Here is an 18,222-nt window from a genome sequence, read left to right on the forward strand (position 1 = left end):
CTACTTACAATAAAAAATAACTCAGATCTACAGGTTTCGATCGATTTGGATACACTAGACTCTAGAGGATAGCGGGTTCGCCGATCCGACATCATTTGATGACATTTATCGACTGTAACTCAGGGCATGGCGCCTGCCGTCTCGACCTTTCGAGACTGGACAACTCAAGCCAACCAACACAGCTGAGAGGAAGTTGTCCGAATTGACACCTTACCAAGCCGCAACGGGGGACCCCTTGAGAATTGACCACTAAAGAACAGCAAACACCACTAGAGCATTTAAACGAGTACCCGCAAAAATCAACCATCATTGCATTTGTTGCCTCCAAATTTCCTTATTTCATCCCTCCACAGAATTAATGGTCTCCCCGTCTTCTAAACCCATCACTCAGTATCCACTGGTTGTCAGTTCGTCTCACGACATGGCCAGCCCGAGTCCAGTTTCGTTTGTCTAAATTTGAACCACAGTACCGTCCCCCCGGTTTTGTTCCGATGTACATTTTCACGAAGTACGGGGTGCTGCATCTCCCCCACCCTGACCCAAGCGGTTCCCATGTTCCACGTCATCCGTAGGGACATCAGCTTTGAACTGAACAGGACGCCGGGTTGTCATGTCATTAATTAAGACATTCCCCCATAATCTCCCCAGAAGCATCACTAGGGCATTAATGTCCGTTTACGCCACTTTTCCGTACACCAATTAGGGTTGCCACCTGGCCGGTTTTTGACCGGCCCGACCGGTTTTTTTAGACAGCGGGCCGGTTGCCGGTCCATACCTAAAACCGGCCGTCATTTGCAAGTTTTTGGGCCATCGGGCCACAATTATGATCGTTTTGGCATTTCATAAGCGTCAATTCAGTATACGACGATAAATATGTGCCGAAAAGCTGCGCAAGGACACACGAGCAAAGAAAATACGTCACGTGTTTCCAGAAAATCACGTTCACATTTCCTCTTTAGTTAATCTTAGTCACTTTCTGCACAAATTTTATGCTGATTTCTCACTAGGAAAACGCTACAATAACCGACATTGCATGGCAAAAAAAAAAAAAAAAACTCGTGGCATCTGTTTTTCAACACAAATTCAACCTTCCATATACCTCCCTCCTCCCCCCCTCGAGAGAACCGGTTTTCTTTGGGGGAAGGTGGCAACCCTAACACTAATGTGTTCCTAGTTCTCATCCTCTGCTGTTTAGCACTGCCTCCCATCTCTTTTACCGAGTCCACATCGCCTCATAGACGCGAAGGGCCGCTCTTCGGCCAGAGCTCCACATGTGTGCGTGTGAAGACAGATCTCCTCACCTTGAGTAGATCGGCGGCGAGCTTAAGTACGTTGTTGGCCAGCATGAGCTCTTCCTTCTTGTGCGGCTTCTGCTCCATGTGCAAGTAGAGGTTGATCTGCACCGAGGAGAGCGAGGGCGGAAACATTTAGACATCAAGGGGTGCCTAAAGGACCCATAAAGACAACATAGAAGTTTGGTTCATTAAAGGGACACTGAAGTGATATGTAAACATTGCGGGATTACTTGCGCAAATTGTAGTCCGGAGTCCCCAGGCCATGTTTCGACCACCCTGGGCGCGTTTACACGATTTTATTTAGCAGAAAAATTAATTCAAAAATGCTGTCCTCCTCTCTTTACGCTTGCCCATTTTCTGCGGCGTTTTCGTGTGACGTCGCGAGGAGCCGAGCTCGCAATTGGCTGCGCTACTGCATGGCTCCCCGGCCTTCAGACAGAGTTAGTCGGCCCAGCGTTTCGTCCGCCGGCCACCGACGGGTCGTCGCAATTCGTTCGCTCAGTTGAAACGAAGCCAGGACACGTTTGTGAATGGAAGAATCTGCCTTCCTTTACTAGGTTAGTTTGTACACTGTATCTAGCTCCAAGTCAAGGTCGCTTCACACAAGCGCTGCACAAGCGCACATGCGACGCTTCGCTGACTGGTACGCCAGTAGGAAAATATAAGGCCTCTTGAAGGCGGGAGAAGAGTCAGCGAAGTCAATATAGGTACTAAGGAAATAAAATCAACTGATATTTTTACCGTACAGCGTAAAACTAGGGTGCGGGAAGCACTTTTTTGCGCTGGGCGAACAAGCACAGCGGTCAGCAGCACGACTACGCATCTGCGAACGCTTTTCCGTCTACGAAATGCAATTGCTAGACGTGAGCTATTGTGGAAACTCGGGCGACGCTTACTGCACGAGCGCAATACAACAAATAGTCACCTAAGCTGCTTGAAATGCCAAAACTAAATAAAAGTGTAAACTAGTTGTACAATATATACCCTATATTACCACAATTTGCGGAGCCGGACCCGTGGCCGAGTAGTTTGGGGCGCTAGGCATGTTACCGCAGGTACTTTGCAAGTCACGTGTTCGAATCCCCGCGGGTACGTGCTTTTTTTTTTTTTTTGTAAGTTAACTTTTTCGCTTTCCGCCGATGTTTTCTATATTGAGTTCACCTTTTTTTGGGCCGCAACGTTCATGGCTCCATGAACTAGTTCACAAAACGCGCGCAGGCTGGCACTGGTGCGCTAGCGAGTTCGCGTTGGCGTGCTGTTGCCATAAGCACCGACTGCTTGCTGGCAGTGGGCACAGGCCAGAATGAACAGACCCTTGGCCTGGTGCGAACACGCTTTTTACGATACAGGCATGAGGGAGGCAAGCTCCAAATATGGGGGAAAAGCGCATGACATTTGGACGTCTGCGGGTACGCGGAGGGCGTTCATGCACTGCGTAGGTCTCGGCTAGTGAATGCTACGATTCCAAGCCGTCCTGGGAGGCTTATCTTTATGCATTTTTACAGCTGACAACATGGCAGAAGCGCGGTACGATGATTACTGAGTTATTGAGAATGCCCATCCAACAACGCCACCGGTTGTGTTTTACAGAACCGAAACCGAAACTTGTTTGGTTGCTCACCTTGGACATCGTCCAATCACGGTGCCCGCTCCTCCCAACGTCACAGCTTTAGTTGGTGCGGCCGCCGCAAACCGTGCATGGTAGCTTTTCTTCTTTCGCGCTTTGTAAAATAATTACCGATTTGTCAACTGGATAAACGATGAAAAGTGTGCTAATTTGAGCCAGTCTACGCAGTGCAAGCAAAAACGGGAGCTTGACAAATTCACTTCAGTGTCCCTTTAAAAAGACTGCTTTGTCCCGACAGCAACGGTACCAATTTCATCGCAAACTTCAGACAAGTAGTGTAGATGTTATTGTGGTGGGGCCTCTAGTACCATTTCATCGTGTCACTTGAATGCTAACAAGAAGTTAGCGCACCAATAACTACGGTTTTAGTGCTAGCCCATATCATTTCACTCCTGCCCATACAACCTCACTACAGCGTGAAATTTCAAGGGGGGACACTGGTCTTAAAACAACTTCCTTTAATTTTTCAAGTAAACTTTGTGAAACTTGTTAGTCGTGCAGCTTTTTCCCCACTGATTTCGAATATGCCATTATTTTTTTAGTTGGCCAATTAGTTCCCACGATAATTTGAGATAATTAGCCACTGTTGGTCAAACAATAAATAGACATAACAGTGTTGGTCATACAACTGTAATCGTTATATTTTCCAATACTATGAACCCTGGTGAACGCAATAATTGAAGCAGTTTTTTGATGCATCGCTTGGAACTCATTTCATAGCTCATTAAACTTCGATGTTCGAAATGGGCACTCAAAATGGTTCCGTGCCACTGGTGGTTTTCCAAAGCCAACGATGTGTCTGTCCCCTTTGCACCAGTTTGGTGTCACCAAAAGAGGTGTACGCTACTGGCGTTAGCTGAAGGGACATCCCTTCGGTATGCAATGCTCGGAAGACCTCGTTTCATAGGCGCTGCTCTGTGCATCTGTGCTGCTGTATAAAGTGGTGTCTGCGAGCGTCATGCAACGTCTCTAAGAATGGATACCCCGAGACGCTTGCTGGCCGCCTGCACAGACTGGCTCTCACTACAGTCAGCACATGAGTGTCCCATGCTTTGTGCTCGCTTCCCAATAACATGGTACTGTGCTGCATCTCCAGATGCTCCTGGACTGCACCGAGGACAACTTGTCGTGTAGGCGACAGCCAGCAAGAAGCAGTCGTTCAACGACATTTCAGACAACCCTAACGAGTAATCGGCGATAGAACAAATTATTTAGCCTCAGTAAAACAATGTGTACCGAATAATTTTTTCGCATTTTTCGGCAACAAGGTAAGGGGGCCGACCTATATTACGGACCTATATTTCGCATTATATGGTAGTCTTATATGACTTTGTATGACCTCAAATACCAGCGCTTGAGAAACGACCTACTTTTCACTTTTAAACCTCGTACTAAATGTGATTAAAGATTAGAGTAGGCTAGGCTATCACTACTAGCACCACCGGTTGCATCAGTGACGTTGCTGCGATGTGACCATCGATTTGCTAAGCAAACATTCGTGAATACAGTCAAGCCTAGTTAAGCTATAACGAACAAACTTGATTGCCATGCTGAATTAATCGCTATATGAGCAGTTTGTGATGAGTGTAAGAAGAAATTTCCTGCATGCAAAAACAGGTGAGAGCCCGTTACTGCTCACCCGAATGGAACTCCTGGCGCAAAATAAGTTACACGTATTGGAAAACGTCTGATAATGTTGCTGAGAAGTGTGCTACGAATCTTTAGCCGAGCTGCTAGTGAAAGGGGCCATGAAATATCAGATGCGATGCTAAGCCTAAAACTCTCGAGGCAGGCAGGCAGCCTGGCTGCTCTGAATACTGAATGCAGTTTTCATTTGCTCATTGCTATCAGTACACTTTGAAAGAATGTGACAATGTGACCTCACACAATACTGTATTTACTCGAATCTCACGTGCCCTCTATTGTAAAGTGCACCCGTTTTTCAAGATCCACAGAAGAAAAATACGCTATGTCCTCAATTGTAACACGCACTAGACTTTCATTATTTAATACAAAAATGGAACTTTTTCTCACTCGGAACCAGGTTTATTCCAAAGGTTATATGAAATGCAATGTGCCAGTTATTTCCAGCAAGACAGTCACCATGACGACGGTACGGGGCAGCGATGGCAGCTCTGTTATGGGTCCCCGAGCCGCTCGCTGCTGCTGCACGTACTCTGCCAGCGGGTCTTCTATTAGGAAATATTGACCCCTCTTTGGTCCACTGAACCCTTTTCGTGTCACTTTGCTTGCGAAAATTTTCGCTTTGTTTGCTCCAATCTCGCACGCAAGTGTCTGGAACACTGAACACACATGACGCAGCCTGATTTCCATTGCTTTCCGCACACAAGATTACTTTCTCCTTAAACGCAGCATCGTGGTGAACCCGCCATGTCTTCGCAGTGGGAAATTCCATGGCGGAAAGAACAGAGGAATGCAAAAAAAGACTGCGCAGACAAACAAAGGCAAACATGCGCCGACTACGAAGCGCTGGCTACGCGTTCAGTAGTCAAGCGGCCATCTCGAAACGCCGATGGTGATACAGCGCCACAGTTTTGAGTCGTACTCCATTGTAACGCGCATGTGATTTTGGGACCTATTTTTCCGGAAAAAAAGGTGCGTGTTAGATTCGAGTAAATGCGGTACATAAGCATTGAAGTGATGTGATCAAACGGAACTAGAGCAAGCCCCACTACACTGTACTAAGGTCTGAAGATGGGTTAGTTGGTTTACAATCATGGCAAAAAAACGGCGCACAAAAACGGAACGGACGACAAGAAAGAGAAAACACGGGCGCCGACTAACTACTGAATGAATTCCATTGCGTGTCGGCAATACAAGAAAAGGCGGAAAGAACTCGAAAAGAAGAAAAGTTAAGAACACAGTTATACTGTCTCCTTGCGTAACAAGTCCCCTGATGGCTCGCTGACGCACGCGTCCGCTCGCTCTAGCATTCAAAATGCTTCACAAATCTCACATGCTTGCAAAGCCGATCATTCGCGCATCATCCAGCTCGTCTTATACACAAGCTGCCACTGTCTCAGTCATGTTACTTGGTGGTGGCTTAGGTCAACAGCCGCCAATCGCACAAACAAGATTCTGTGACGGCATAGAGATGTCACCGGAAAGTGGTTGCGCTATCGCCACTTCTTCATTTGTTTCCTTTAATACCTAGATTATTTGTTTGGAGTTTGCGATTAATGAGTCGACATCATTGTTATCGTTAACGAGGCGAGCCTGTAGTGTTTTGACTTCGTAGCCCCTTTAGGGGGGGACACTGGTCTTGAAGGCCGAAAATTTGCCAAAAAATCAATTTTCTGTATTAATTTTATTTGCAGTCTACAGGTCCCAAAGAATGTACCTGCAAAATATCATAGCTCCATCATAAGTATTCACAAAGCTGTCGCCCTTTGAAGTCGCCTAAATGACCATTTTTGCGTATGTTTGCAAACTTTGTGCCCTGTTTTCTCAGAACCAATTTTTTTCCCACATGGTCAGCTGTCGGGTACAATATTTTGGGATGTACTGGTTCGATTTACATCATTTTTACTGCAATCGAAAGCTTATGAACTGAACAGTGCAATAAAACCACAAAAGTACAGAATTTTTTTTGCTGGCACAAAATTTTATGCAGTTAGTTTTACAAAAAACCTTGTAAATTGATGACCTGACATTTACGAATTTTAGTGTTTGCAGAAACCATGCTAAAATTACTGCAGGGGTATAGTTCCACTCCCTGGTCCTTCGAGAGCACAAAGAGATAAAAGCTATTTGAGTATTTCGTGGGTACATAATGAAAAAATTGCCCGAAACGGAGTGACATAACATGTTGCACAACTGTAAACTTGCACCCCATAGATGAGAACTGACTGCGTATTTGTGCTCAGGATGTTGAAATGCACTCAATGTGTAAATCTTAAGCACATAGGTTAAAAAATAACAAAAATGTCCTCAAGACAAGTGTTCCCCTTTAACTAAGCAAGGGAGAAGGAAAGGAGCCCTGTCGCAACATACCTGCTCGGTGATGAGCACGGAGAGGTTCCGGTACTTCTTGTTGATCTTGGAGCCCAGGATCATGAAGCGCATGAGGAAGATGCCCAGGGCCATGCTCCAGCACACCATCTCCCAGCAGTAGAGCCGCTCGGCAAACTGCTCGTTCTCCTTCAGCCACTGCCATGGGCCAAACGAGGGAGAATGACTTGTTATCCGAGCGCTAACTGCAACGTTTAACGCTCATTTGCACCCTTGTTTAGCCCGAACCTGAGCCGCATAGTTAGCCAGTGACGAATTCTACCAGCCGTCACTCCATTAGGAAGTAATGGCAGCACAAGGTTCTCGCTAATGTACAATACGCGGAAAATGAAACGCGAACGCGAAAATATGAATATGAACATGCAAATAGCGGGATTTCTTTCCACACAAGTCAAAATGACGCTTGGCTTGGTTACAAAAACAAAATCCGGAAATGTGGCTTTCCGAATATAGTACCTATACCACGCCATTATTAGACCTCAACGAACAGTATTTTTCAATTTCGCGTGTTCTGATTCACATTTTCGTGTTCGCATTTCATTTGCCGCGTATTGTACCTAAACCAAATAAGAGAAGGTTGAAAACATTTTTAACATATGCAATGAGGTGAGCAGCATAAGAATTTTGTGATCTAAGTGATCATTTTTTAAACATGAGCATCAACAGCAGAAAAATTTGACAGAGTCAGACTGCCAGCTTTTTGTGTAGCCCAACTGACGACACTGTGAATTGTGATCTGACAAGCTATACAGCTGAATAATTTGTGTACTTTAAACAAGTCTTGTGATGTAGTATAACAAACTTACATGTTTCTCATTTCTTACTTTCAATCAAACGCACGCATTTTCTCCACTCAATTTAGCGAAGAAGTCAGTTGCATGTTCAATTCAGTGAAGTTTTTGTGCAGTCATTACGCAAATTAACCTCTGCAATTAGCAGAATAAAATTTTTGCTCAGATTATGCAATTTATGAAGTAAAAATAACACGCTTGTTTAACATTCTTAATTAAGAAACCCCAATGTTAAGAGCTCCAACATATTTCCAGTTAGTATTAGATTCTTGCAGGTGTATGCATTGTCATCTTTCGGCTGCTTTTTTTTTTTTTTACAATGACGTAAACTCTTCTGCTTTTCTCTTCCTTTTAGCCACTATGTTAGCAGTGTTAATTTTTGTTCCTTTTGCTCCCTTTCCACAACATTGCTGTCGTTTACTATTTCGTTTATTCACACTATGTCGAAGACTATCCTGCTAAGGCCGTAGAACTGGGCTGCAGTAGAGTTAAGTAACTAAATAAGTAAGCACCACGAAATATCGAGCAACAAGTCGTTATGTCGTACCCAAGGGCTTTTTGTCCATTCAGCTGCAATGCAATACATCCGCACAACTACCTGAGCAAGGCTTTAGCAATAGCAACCTTTCCAAAAAAAGTGCATTCTCATATTTCGTTACCAACTAATAACGTGGCAAGGAATATGCACACCCTACCTGAACACAAAGAAAGGATAAGATGCAGACTCCAATGATGAACGCTGTGGACACGATGACATCCACAGATCTCTGGGGACCGTGTTTCTGTGGGTGAGAAAAGAAAAAGAAAAGAAGAAGGCTGTTGTGCAAAGTGGCAATCAAGGCTGCTGAAAGGAGATTTGAAAAATTTCCCAGTTTCCTTGCACTTCTTGGTGAAGAACCTTTGTGCTATTCAGCAACGTTGCAATCAGAACAGCCTTCAGGGTGGTGTAGCAAGTGGCTTGCTAAGCGCCATTAATACATGTCGCCAGCTTCTGACTTTGCACCTTTTTATACTAGCTCTTCGTGGAAGAAGAAGTACCTTAAATTTTGGACGCACAGTTGCTCCTTTTTACAATAACACTCCCGGTCTATTCTCTTGCTTTTCTGCTTGTTTTTGTTTTGACCCCGCCTAGACATTCCATTACATTTTTGTCTTATGGTTGAACCATTTCAATCTGCGTATCAACATTTTTGTTTAAATGTTTTTGGTACTCGCTAAGGCTTGACGTTGGGCTAGTTGGGTACACATTATTCACACCAAAAAACAACACAGGGACGAGGAGGGAAGAAGTGACAAACTAGAGTGCTGAACTAGAGCGCAGCACTCTATCACTTCTTCTTTCACCTCTTCCGTCCTCGTTCCTGCACTGTATTTTAGTTTTTGGTGCGCTTTACGAGAATTTAAGCTAGCAAGAATGATTTAGATCATGGGATGCACCTATGGCGTAATGACACGTTTAGGCACCAATCGTCACCACCGTTCAATTTTCCCTACTTTTGGAGCCATTTACATGTTTTTGATTACATAAAAAGGTAACTTTCATACGCACTAGCGAATGCATGCTGAAGAAAGTTGGCTGGCGGTCCATTTAAGAGAATCCCGCCCAAGCGAACAACAGCCTGTTGCTCACGATACTCTGGCAAACACCTTAAAGTAGGTGTAGCTCCCTACTTGCATCGGGTGTCCCATAAGCTGAAAAAGCTAGCCCAGAAGGCCAACGTAAAGGCGGCTTTTTTTTCTGCTTCCGGGAAGCTCTGCAAGCTGACTACATAACCGAAATGCCCCTCCCCCCCTCTGTCCTCCAAGAAGTGCATTAAGCCAGTGGTTATGAAATGCAGGTCCGTGAAGCCCTTTTCCCACACGCACTCTCTCCCCCCTTTCATTTCTACTTTTTTCGAATTTCGCTGCCGATGCAAAAATGTGGCTTCGCTGCACAACATGTACGTTTCTTTCTGCCTCCGTAAAGCACATCTTTTAACATTGGCTTTCTTTCGCAACACGCCAGCTATGCAGAAAAAGCTGCATATGAAGGTTCAGGAGACTTTTAGCTGCAAGAGCAAATCGTTGGACAACATGACCCACCTTAGCATAAAAGTCAGGCTCAAGACACTGCATATGTGTGGGAAACTTTAGCTTCATGGGCATGACACTATGGGTATGACACTATGACACAGGTACATATAGGTCATCGTGAGGTTAGCGGCACAGGAACAAGTTTGTTGATTGTATGGAGCGAGCCTGCCGCTTTTGCATCAAAAGCAATATACATTGGGAAAGCCAGGCAGCGCATCAATGACTGGTTACATGAGAACAACAACGTCAAAACTAGCACACCTACGCACAAGGTGACAAAGGCGCTCCTGTGCTTCTCAAAAACGACAAACTTGTAAGAAAGACTGTAGCACAAAAGACTACTGTACTTTCCGGTGTATAAGTCGCATTTTTTTTCTGAAATTTTCGTTGGTGCGTCTTATCCACCGCAACAATGTACTTTTGCCGCACTTTCTAGCGAACTGATCCTTGGTGAGCTTACCCAATTAACAAGTGCGTTTTGTTCACCGGTGCGTCTTATACACTGGTGCGACTTGTATGCTTTTTTTTTCGGAAAAAATGTCGTTTTGAGGGGGGTGCGACTTATACAAAAGTGCGACTTATAGACCGGAAAATACGGTACTCTCTATGAACTTACTAAACTCTATCGTCTAAAGTGTCCAAACGCTGGGCGAACCTCTTCACGTTCTGTCCTTACCTTTCCTCTTGTTTTTGTTTTCTTTTTTTCCCCTTGTTCCCCTTTCCGTCGTGTATGATAGAAAACTAGGCCAAGCCAGGTTAACATTCCTGGCTTTCTAAGTTTTTTTTTTTCCTTCATTTTTTCTGCACATGCACAGTTATAATTTTTCACAGGGGCACAATAAACTCAGTTGTAAGTTTGTGCTGTGCGCCCCTTCTCTCTCGCGTCCATGTCATTTCACGCAACAATAAGTAATGAATTGCCAACATACCCAAAATGTTACCCTTGGCAAGAATAGAACTTTAAGCAGAAGATATCTTCAGGCATATGCACAGCGTTGCGAGCACGTCGTCTCACCAGCTTCAAACTTCGTAACGCAGGCCCTTCTGCAACTTTTCCGTCAACACGCAAAACACCGTGCCACCTAACGTGCTTTCTATCAGGCAAAAATGAGTGTCAGTAGGATAAACATAACAAATGCAAGGTGCCACCAGGCAATGTGCAGTTGTCATACACCACCACCGATGTGCAAAAATTGACGAATCCCCTGCAGAGGTGGGAATCGACGTAGCGCGAAGCTTTCATTGTGGCATACCTGTATTCAAATAAACAGGATTGCGACATTTTTCTTTTTAATGTTATTGTGCTCGGCGTAGTTGCTGCATATTCAGAACGGTGAGCTGTGGTGAATGCATCAAGAAATACGAGACGTAAGAAAAAATGTTCAAAGTTTATATCTCCCTGGCAAAGATGTTACAATTTCCAAAAGTAGACAATGTGATACACGCAGGAACTGCATTTTTCCGAGGCGCCCCCCTCTTCCCTCTTTGCGAGCCACTCACTGGGCCACGATAAGCAGAGGGTGGCCAGCTATGTCAGGAATAATATAAAACCCAGCAGCGCACAATGCCATAAAGCAGCAGCAGCCCCCTCCAAACCTGGCCATAGAGCCAAGGAAATTTTCGCTTGAAGAATGTGGGGTCGGACGGTGTGAGGTTACCTTGAGGTAGGACCGCACAGACAGCCACGTCTTGATGTTGCGCACTTTGTTGAGTCGGAAGTGCGGCAGGTCGGAACGCAGCGCTCTTCTTGCTGAAGTCAGGTGGCAGAAGTACTTGGCGTAGAGAAACCTCTGCCAGACGGCAAACGAAACAAAAGGAAATTTGGTGGTCACTTCCTCTCCTTTGAAGGATTGCCGAGAACGCAGAATGCGACAACTGGTGATTCGTGAGCACAGAAACACACATGCACATACCTTCTAAATTTACTCCTCGTTAATGTTAGAGGTACCGTATAAACAAAAAAAATAGGTTGAGTTTCCCGTCAAAAAATAATGAGCCATTCCACTCTGTGAAAACGGATAACCAGCGAAGCTTTCTAACGCACGACGAAGAGGTGACAAAAGTTTTAGGTACAAATTCGCCTTGGCTGAATGCAGTTCAATCAGGTTTGTTGAGTGATAGCTCGGGTTTCGTGCCGAGAGCGACACAGTGAACGCACACACAATTGCACCGGAAGACAAGACGGCCTTCCAAATAAAGCCTGCTCTCCCCTCTCTTGGCGCAGCCGCCACTCTAGGCACCAACACAAAAACTCCTCGTGTCATTTACTGATGGCCATTACTCTTTCTTCCATCTCCCTCACAGCACCACTCCCATCGTGTAATGAATGAGCGATTAGACACTTTCACTCTGTGCAAGTGCACGAGGCGCTTCCTTGACCTTGGCTGAGCTTGAAGATCAGATTGACCCATTTTCTGGTTTTGTAACTGCTGTGATAGAGCTTCACTCGAAATACAAAAGCTGCCCCTTCCCTTATATAACGGTCACTGGAAGAATGTAAATTTTAGTCTGGCAACCATGGGAGCGCAAGTGTCCCACTGCCACTATCATCTGCATCGTCACCATTCACGAGAGAGTTATCTTCTACACATCATTTTCACCTGTTCCTTTTCGGTGCTTCTTATTGGTATACTCCATTCTTGTTTTGCACTTTGTACAGTGTCAGCCCCCTGAGGTGAGTGCTGCAACTTGCATTCAAGACTCCATGGCAAGATTTCACCGAAGCGAAGGGCCGTACATTCACTCAGCGCATGTCCACCATGTCTGAGAAAAGTGTTCGATACTGGCAGAGCTAGACGCAGAAGTTGTGTCACGCCATAGTCGGAAGAAATAACTTCACGGATGTTACGAGGCACACCCTGAGTTGAAGAACAAAATGGTGAACTTCATTCTCGAGTTTTGCGTAAGATTGCTACTGGCCACGTGGGGGCCGTCCATGGCAAAGCGATCGAGCTCATGTGCCAAGAACATTGCAAGCTGATTGATGCCCAGGGGGAGACTGCGTTTGTGTGTGGCATAAGCCCTGTGCACTTAGAAGGGACACCAAACCATTTTTGTCAAACTCCAATTTTGTGTGTGGTTCCCCTTACGTAATCTTTCTCTGAACTGCTCAGTGGAAGCCTCTGGCGTTAGTTGATTTCTGAAGCAAGGGAGGGGACGAAATGTCTGGCTCCATTTGTAGCCTTGTCACGAATTCATGCAGTCACAGCCATAAGACGTACAATTTGGTTCAGTGCTGCCTTATCTCTCAAAAAATTTTTATTTGAACATACTTACTAGCTATCTCTCACTTTAGTTTTGTTATTTGTGGTTTCTTCAAAGTTCACATAAGCTAAATGTGCTTGCAACCTGTTTAACACAGCTTTTATAAGCTTACGTGCTCGTTGCCATATCACATGCCACCGAATAGGCGAGATGGATATAGTGAGAGTGACATTTTACACGTAGACTGGCAAAAAAAAAAAGAAAAAAAGAAACATAACAACGTACCAACTCTAATCTTTAACCTGATAAAGTGATAAGGCAATGTCTACAACTGTAATTACTGTCCCTTTAAGTTTAGAATGTCAATCTGAAACAAGCACGGGTCTCAAAGAGGAAAGAGAATCGAACAAAATGTTTCCCCCACCTGTTTGAAGGTTCTCTCCGCAACTGACAGCAGGAAGAAAAACATGGCACCCAGAGAAAAGCGTTCGATGAGACAGATTGTCAGAAGCGTGGACGAAACACTGCAGCAGGGAGAGAAAAAAAGATGACAGAAGCAAGTGAATTCACTACAACATGGCATTTTCGGCACACTGGCAACGAATGAAATGCAAGGACCTAAATCTTATAACCATGTTACGCGTACATGAAAAATGACATTAAGTGCTTAATGCCTTAAAGGGTCCCTGCAACACTCTTTGAGCAGTGCAAGTAAACCTGCGCAACGTTTAGATTACACTGCCAGGAATACGTGAGCCAAATATTGCACGTGCACGTGAAGCGGTGAATGCACAAATCGCTGTGAAAGACGAGAAAAAACCAACCGTGCTGTCTTCAACTTTCCTCATTATGCACCCCTGGCATGGCCTAAACAATGCCACTGAGGCCATGGCTGTCCTAGGCTGTCGCTGGCCAACTTCGCGACTTATTTCTTGCATTTCCTGTGACGATCCGCAGTTGTCGGCGCTGTGTACCAACCTCTTCTATGCCTGAACCTGTGCGCGCAGTTTTGGCGTTTCTTTTGTGTTTTGAGTGTACGCAGAGTTTTAGTGACAAACTCAATACTCCCCTTTCAACCAGACCACTCGACAACATTGCTTCAAGAACGCCCTACCATGCCTGAGTGCACGTTTGCAAGCAGGCAGCCATGCGCGCTTTTTTGTGGCACCAGACCGGAAATAGACCCCTCCACATTGTGGAGAAAAGGAGAAAACTTTCTGGCCTGTGATATAAAGTAGGCCGCCGAAGAGAACGCCGCGAGCCACCCCACTCTCCGGGAGAGAGCGCGCAGCTTTCGTCACGTTGTCCGCGGTCGAGTTGGGAGGGAACAATTATGCGTGATTTTTCATCGCACGTAGTTTCGGTAATAGTGAACGGATTTTCGTCATTCTTGCGGGAGGAGATTGCTAGGACAATAGACCTTAACCCTAAATACATTCTGAGTAGTCGATGGTAAGTACTGCAGGGCCCCTTTAAGTTTTAATGGCATTAATTCGCTGACACATGCAAAAATTTAATGTCATCCACTCTAATGTCATTTTTGGTGTATGGAGTTCTGCACAACTCATTCGCCTTCATGAACGCTTTAAATCTGATTACTCTCGAACGCTATGAGCACCAAATGAAACCTTCAAAACTCTCAGCACCAGAGTGTTGACGCGGAAACGCAGCTGAACTTCGAAATACGGCGATTTTTTGTGCACTCTTGGTGGCGAAGTTCTGATGAAGATGAAGTTCATTAAAACAGCGGCAAAAGGCAAAACATCGTGTTACTCGTCGTGTTAAATTTCTCGGATTTGGCTACCGCTGGCAGGCGACGGCAGCTGCTGAAGCCACTTTTAGAAACGGCTCGCACCATTTCTTAGAAAACACTATTTCTCAAAGCAATTTCTTTCACAAAAAATTTTTTAACCCTTGTAAGACGTTTTTCTCTACGTTAAAAACTTCTAAAATAGGAGTGCGTTTCTACTTTTGGTCGTTATCGTCATCATGCCCAACACATTTAATGCCTTTACGTTATCGCGTGTAGTCCGGCCCACCCAATTAATGTCATTCACTATCTCAAGGCCATAAACACTTAATGTCATTTTTCAGGTACGTGTGGTGCGGGTATTAGCTGTTCGAGTTGAGTACTCCCACAGTTTGAACTGAATGATGAGAAGCTGTAACTGCTTTTCATTTCTGAAGAGACCATGAAAAGAGGTTGGCTAAACCCTTTCTCCCTTTAACCATGCCTGAAAAAGTGCTCTGAAGGTAATAGACATTGCTAGCATCGAATGGCACCTTTGTGACTGGCATAGCGCAGCCGATATTTCACTCATTAAATAAATAAATAAAAAAATCTCCACTTTGCTCTTATTGCGCTGTTCCCCATAGTGGCTAATAAAACACTTTCATGACTGCAGCAGAAAGGGAAACAGCCAATAGCAGCGATAATCTTTGTGCAACACATTGAACAACAAAAACAGCATGGAATTTGAAGAAAAGCTAAAACTTAAAAAGTTAAACTTGAAGGAAACTTAAAAAAGTGGAAGAAATCTTCTTCTGAGCAAGCATTCCTGATTTCTCTGCAATGTATTTAGGCCTTGAAAGTTGGCTCAGGATCTTAAGCATGCTGCATACTCTAACATCTGCACACATTCAGTCACCACAGCTGGAAAAGCGTCGGACAGTTGAAAAATACTTTTGGGTCCCTTTAAGATGTGAAACACACAATTACGTGACCAGAGTCGTCTCTATAGTTGGATTTTGTTTCATGCTTTGTGTTTTGAAGGTAACTGCTGTTGTAAAATGGCAGTGTTTACGTTGCATATTAATATTAGTCGCAACACAGTACTATCATAACTATAACAACAAACTTTACTACGACATTACTTGCCTAGTTGGTTAGTTGTTCCCCATACCGTTCCTCCTGTTGCAATAAAATGCGCATTGGACAAGAATGTTGCCCTGTGGTCACGCTAAGTTTGTGCTAAGTATTACATCAACACGAGTTCTTTGCATAGCATCGATGGCCAACTGTTTGTCCCCAATGGCGGTCTAGCCCAGCGGCCAATTTATGGCTGGAAATGAAAGTCGGGCGACTGCTGCCCACTGCACCCCCCAAAATTGTTTGTTGCTTATTACCTGCTCACTGCAGGTGCTCTTATAGCTTGCGTTCAGTGCAAAGGTTATCCTAGTTGAAGGTAACAAGCAAGCGATTGACTGGAGCCCAAATCCTAGAAAGTGCAACAATGGCCACTTTTTCTGCAAACGGTGAAGCTCTCTGTACACGGTAACACCTTCGCTTGTAGCTACTAAATGCCTGATGTGAGGTGATGCAAACCGACGAACTAATTGAAAATAATAATAGTAATAATCAATCAATCAATCAATCAATCAATCAATCAATCAATCAATCAAGCAATCAATCAATCAAGCAATCAATCAATCAATCAACCTTTATTTTCGGTGCCCAGGAACAACCCTAGGGTCTTGGTACTGGTACACCATATACAAACATTCATGAAAACAAACTAAAATCAAGACAGCACAGCACAGAACATATGTATGACAGATAATAATAATAATAATAATAATAATAATAATAATAATAATAATAATAATAATAATAATAATAATAATAACAACAACAACAACAATAAAGAAAAATTGCTTTGCACATGGTAGTTTTTTTTCACAAAGATTTTAAATGCAAGTCAGTGTCAGTGTTCGTCAGTGTTCGCCTAGCAATGCAATGTTCGCCTAGCAATGCAAGTCAGTGTTTGCCTAGCAACATAGTCTTGCAGACATGCCAAAACGGCCAAGAGAAGCACCAAACTGTCTTGAATATTCAAAAATGAAAAGAAAAGAACTCTTGATGTCAATTCAAAGTACCAAGTTATTCACACATTCAAATTTCGACTTCCGACTGGATTTAATTTTTTTGTACTGTTATTATTTGATTAAAATCCCAAACATTCACATATCCCTAGTCAAGGCCTATCTGAGATGTAAAAAAAATTGCGCACTCCTCCGTCTGACGACGACAATGGTTAGATGTGAAGTGTTTTCCATCAGGGATTCCTGGTTCGTCCTCTCTGAGTTTGGACTTTGACTCGCACACCGTTTGGACTTTTGATCACAGCAGCTTTGACTTTGCCATTTAATTTCGCATAAAGAAAGCTGTGCGTTCAACCATCATCATCATTAGGAAGAGGGGGGGGTGCATAATTTTTCTGCCTAATTTTGCACGTCCAATGCACCCCTCTCCAAATCCAAACTTCTTTAAGCACGTTGGAATGGCGAAATCAGATACACGTTGGCTTCATAACGCAAAGGACCCTCCAGGTTCAACTCCGACCACGGGGAAGCATGTTTTTTTTTTTCGTCACTTCACCCCCGATGATCATCTGATGATGATGATGATTGATGATTGCTATTGGTTTCCCCTTTGAAGCGGGGTGATGACATGTCACCTTACCAAAAAGGACTAATATGCCCATGTTTTACAGTCTTGGTTTAATACTAACGCTGCTTAGGGCAGGCACAAAAGCTTATTAGGCACAAAATACTTTTTTTTTCCTGTTACAGGTGGTAACTGTCCTAGGCAATATTCCCCTCTCTGCTTTTCGTTCACCAGCATTCTAATCTTCTTTTCGTCCCCTCGACAGCCTTGAAGTTAACTTCCTCTCTTATACCCTTAAATCCTAGGGCTTCTGGAAGCCCAATATTCCCCTCAAGTAGATTTGGATGGATACCCTCACACCATCATCGCCAGAGAAAGTTTGCTTTCCTGCAGTGCATTTTCGACGCGACTCGGCTTTAAAAAACAAAACTGTCCTGGCCAGTCACAGGGTGAACTGTACCTCCATCGGGGGTGCTGGTTGAGCACGTCGTGGATGACCTCGGGGATCTTGCGCACCTCCAGAGGGAGACCCAGCACCAAGCCTTCCTGGAGGTCCAGCTGCACGCTCTCCAGCGCAGAGGAGCCCTGGAGGCGGAACAGCAGGGGCAGGGTGGCCGTCACCGCCGTCAGCAGCAGGCCCAGCACCACATACTCCCCGCTGTGCATCAGGCAGTCCACCTGGTACGTACGGAGAGAGCAGGGGGGACAACGGTATGGCGCATGTTTACTAGAAGCAGAGTCACACACATTCCACACGTACACGAAAGATGACATTGAGTGCTTAATGCCGTAAGTTTTAATGCCATTAATTCG

General features: G+C 44.5%; 1 protein-coding gene across 1 annotated transcript in view; it reads right to left on the minus strand.

Moving 5' to 3' along the window:
• The window catches only part of Phtf (putative homeodomain transcription factor), a 56,967-nt gene that overhangs the window by 3,191 nt on the left and 35,554 nt on the right, over positions 1-18,222 (minus strand). The window contains exons 14-19 of the mRNA XM_077681309.1: positions 17,870-18,087; positions 13,447-13,546; positions 11,477-11,608; positions 8,441-8,527; positions 6,937-7,092; positions 1,302-1,397 (exon numbers count right to left, since the gene is read on the minus strand). Of these exons, the coding sequence (XP_077537435.1) occupies positions 1,302-1,397; positions 6,937-7,092; positions 8,441-8,527; positions 11,477-11,608; positions 13,447-13,546; positions 17,870-18,087 (789 nt within the window). The remainder of the gene's footprint in view (positions 1-1,301; positions 1,398-6,936; positions 7,093-8,440; positions 8,528-11,476; positions 11,609-13,446; positions 13,547-17,869; positions 18,088-18,222) is intronic.

Source organism: Haemaphysalis longicornis, unplaced genomic scaffold, assembly GCF_048455015.1.
Source record: "Haemaphysalis longicornis isolate Haplotype H1 unplaced genomic scaffold, Haemaphysalis longicornis Haplotype H1 scaffold_8, whole genome shotgun sequence".
Lineage (NCBI taxonomy): Eukaryota > Metazoa > Arthropoda > Arachnida > Ixodida > Ixodidae > Haemaphysalis > Haemaphysalis longicornis.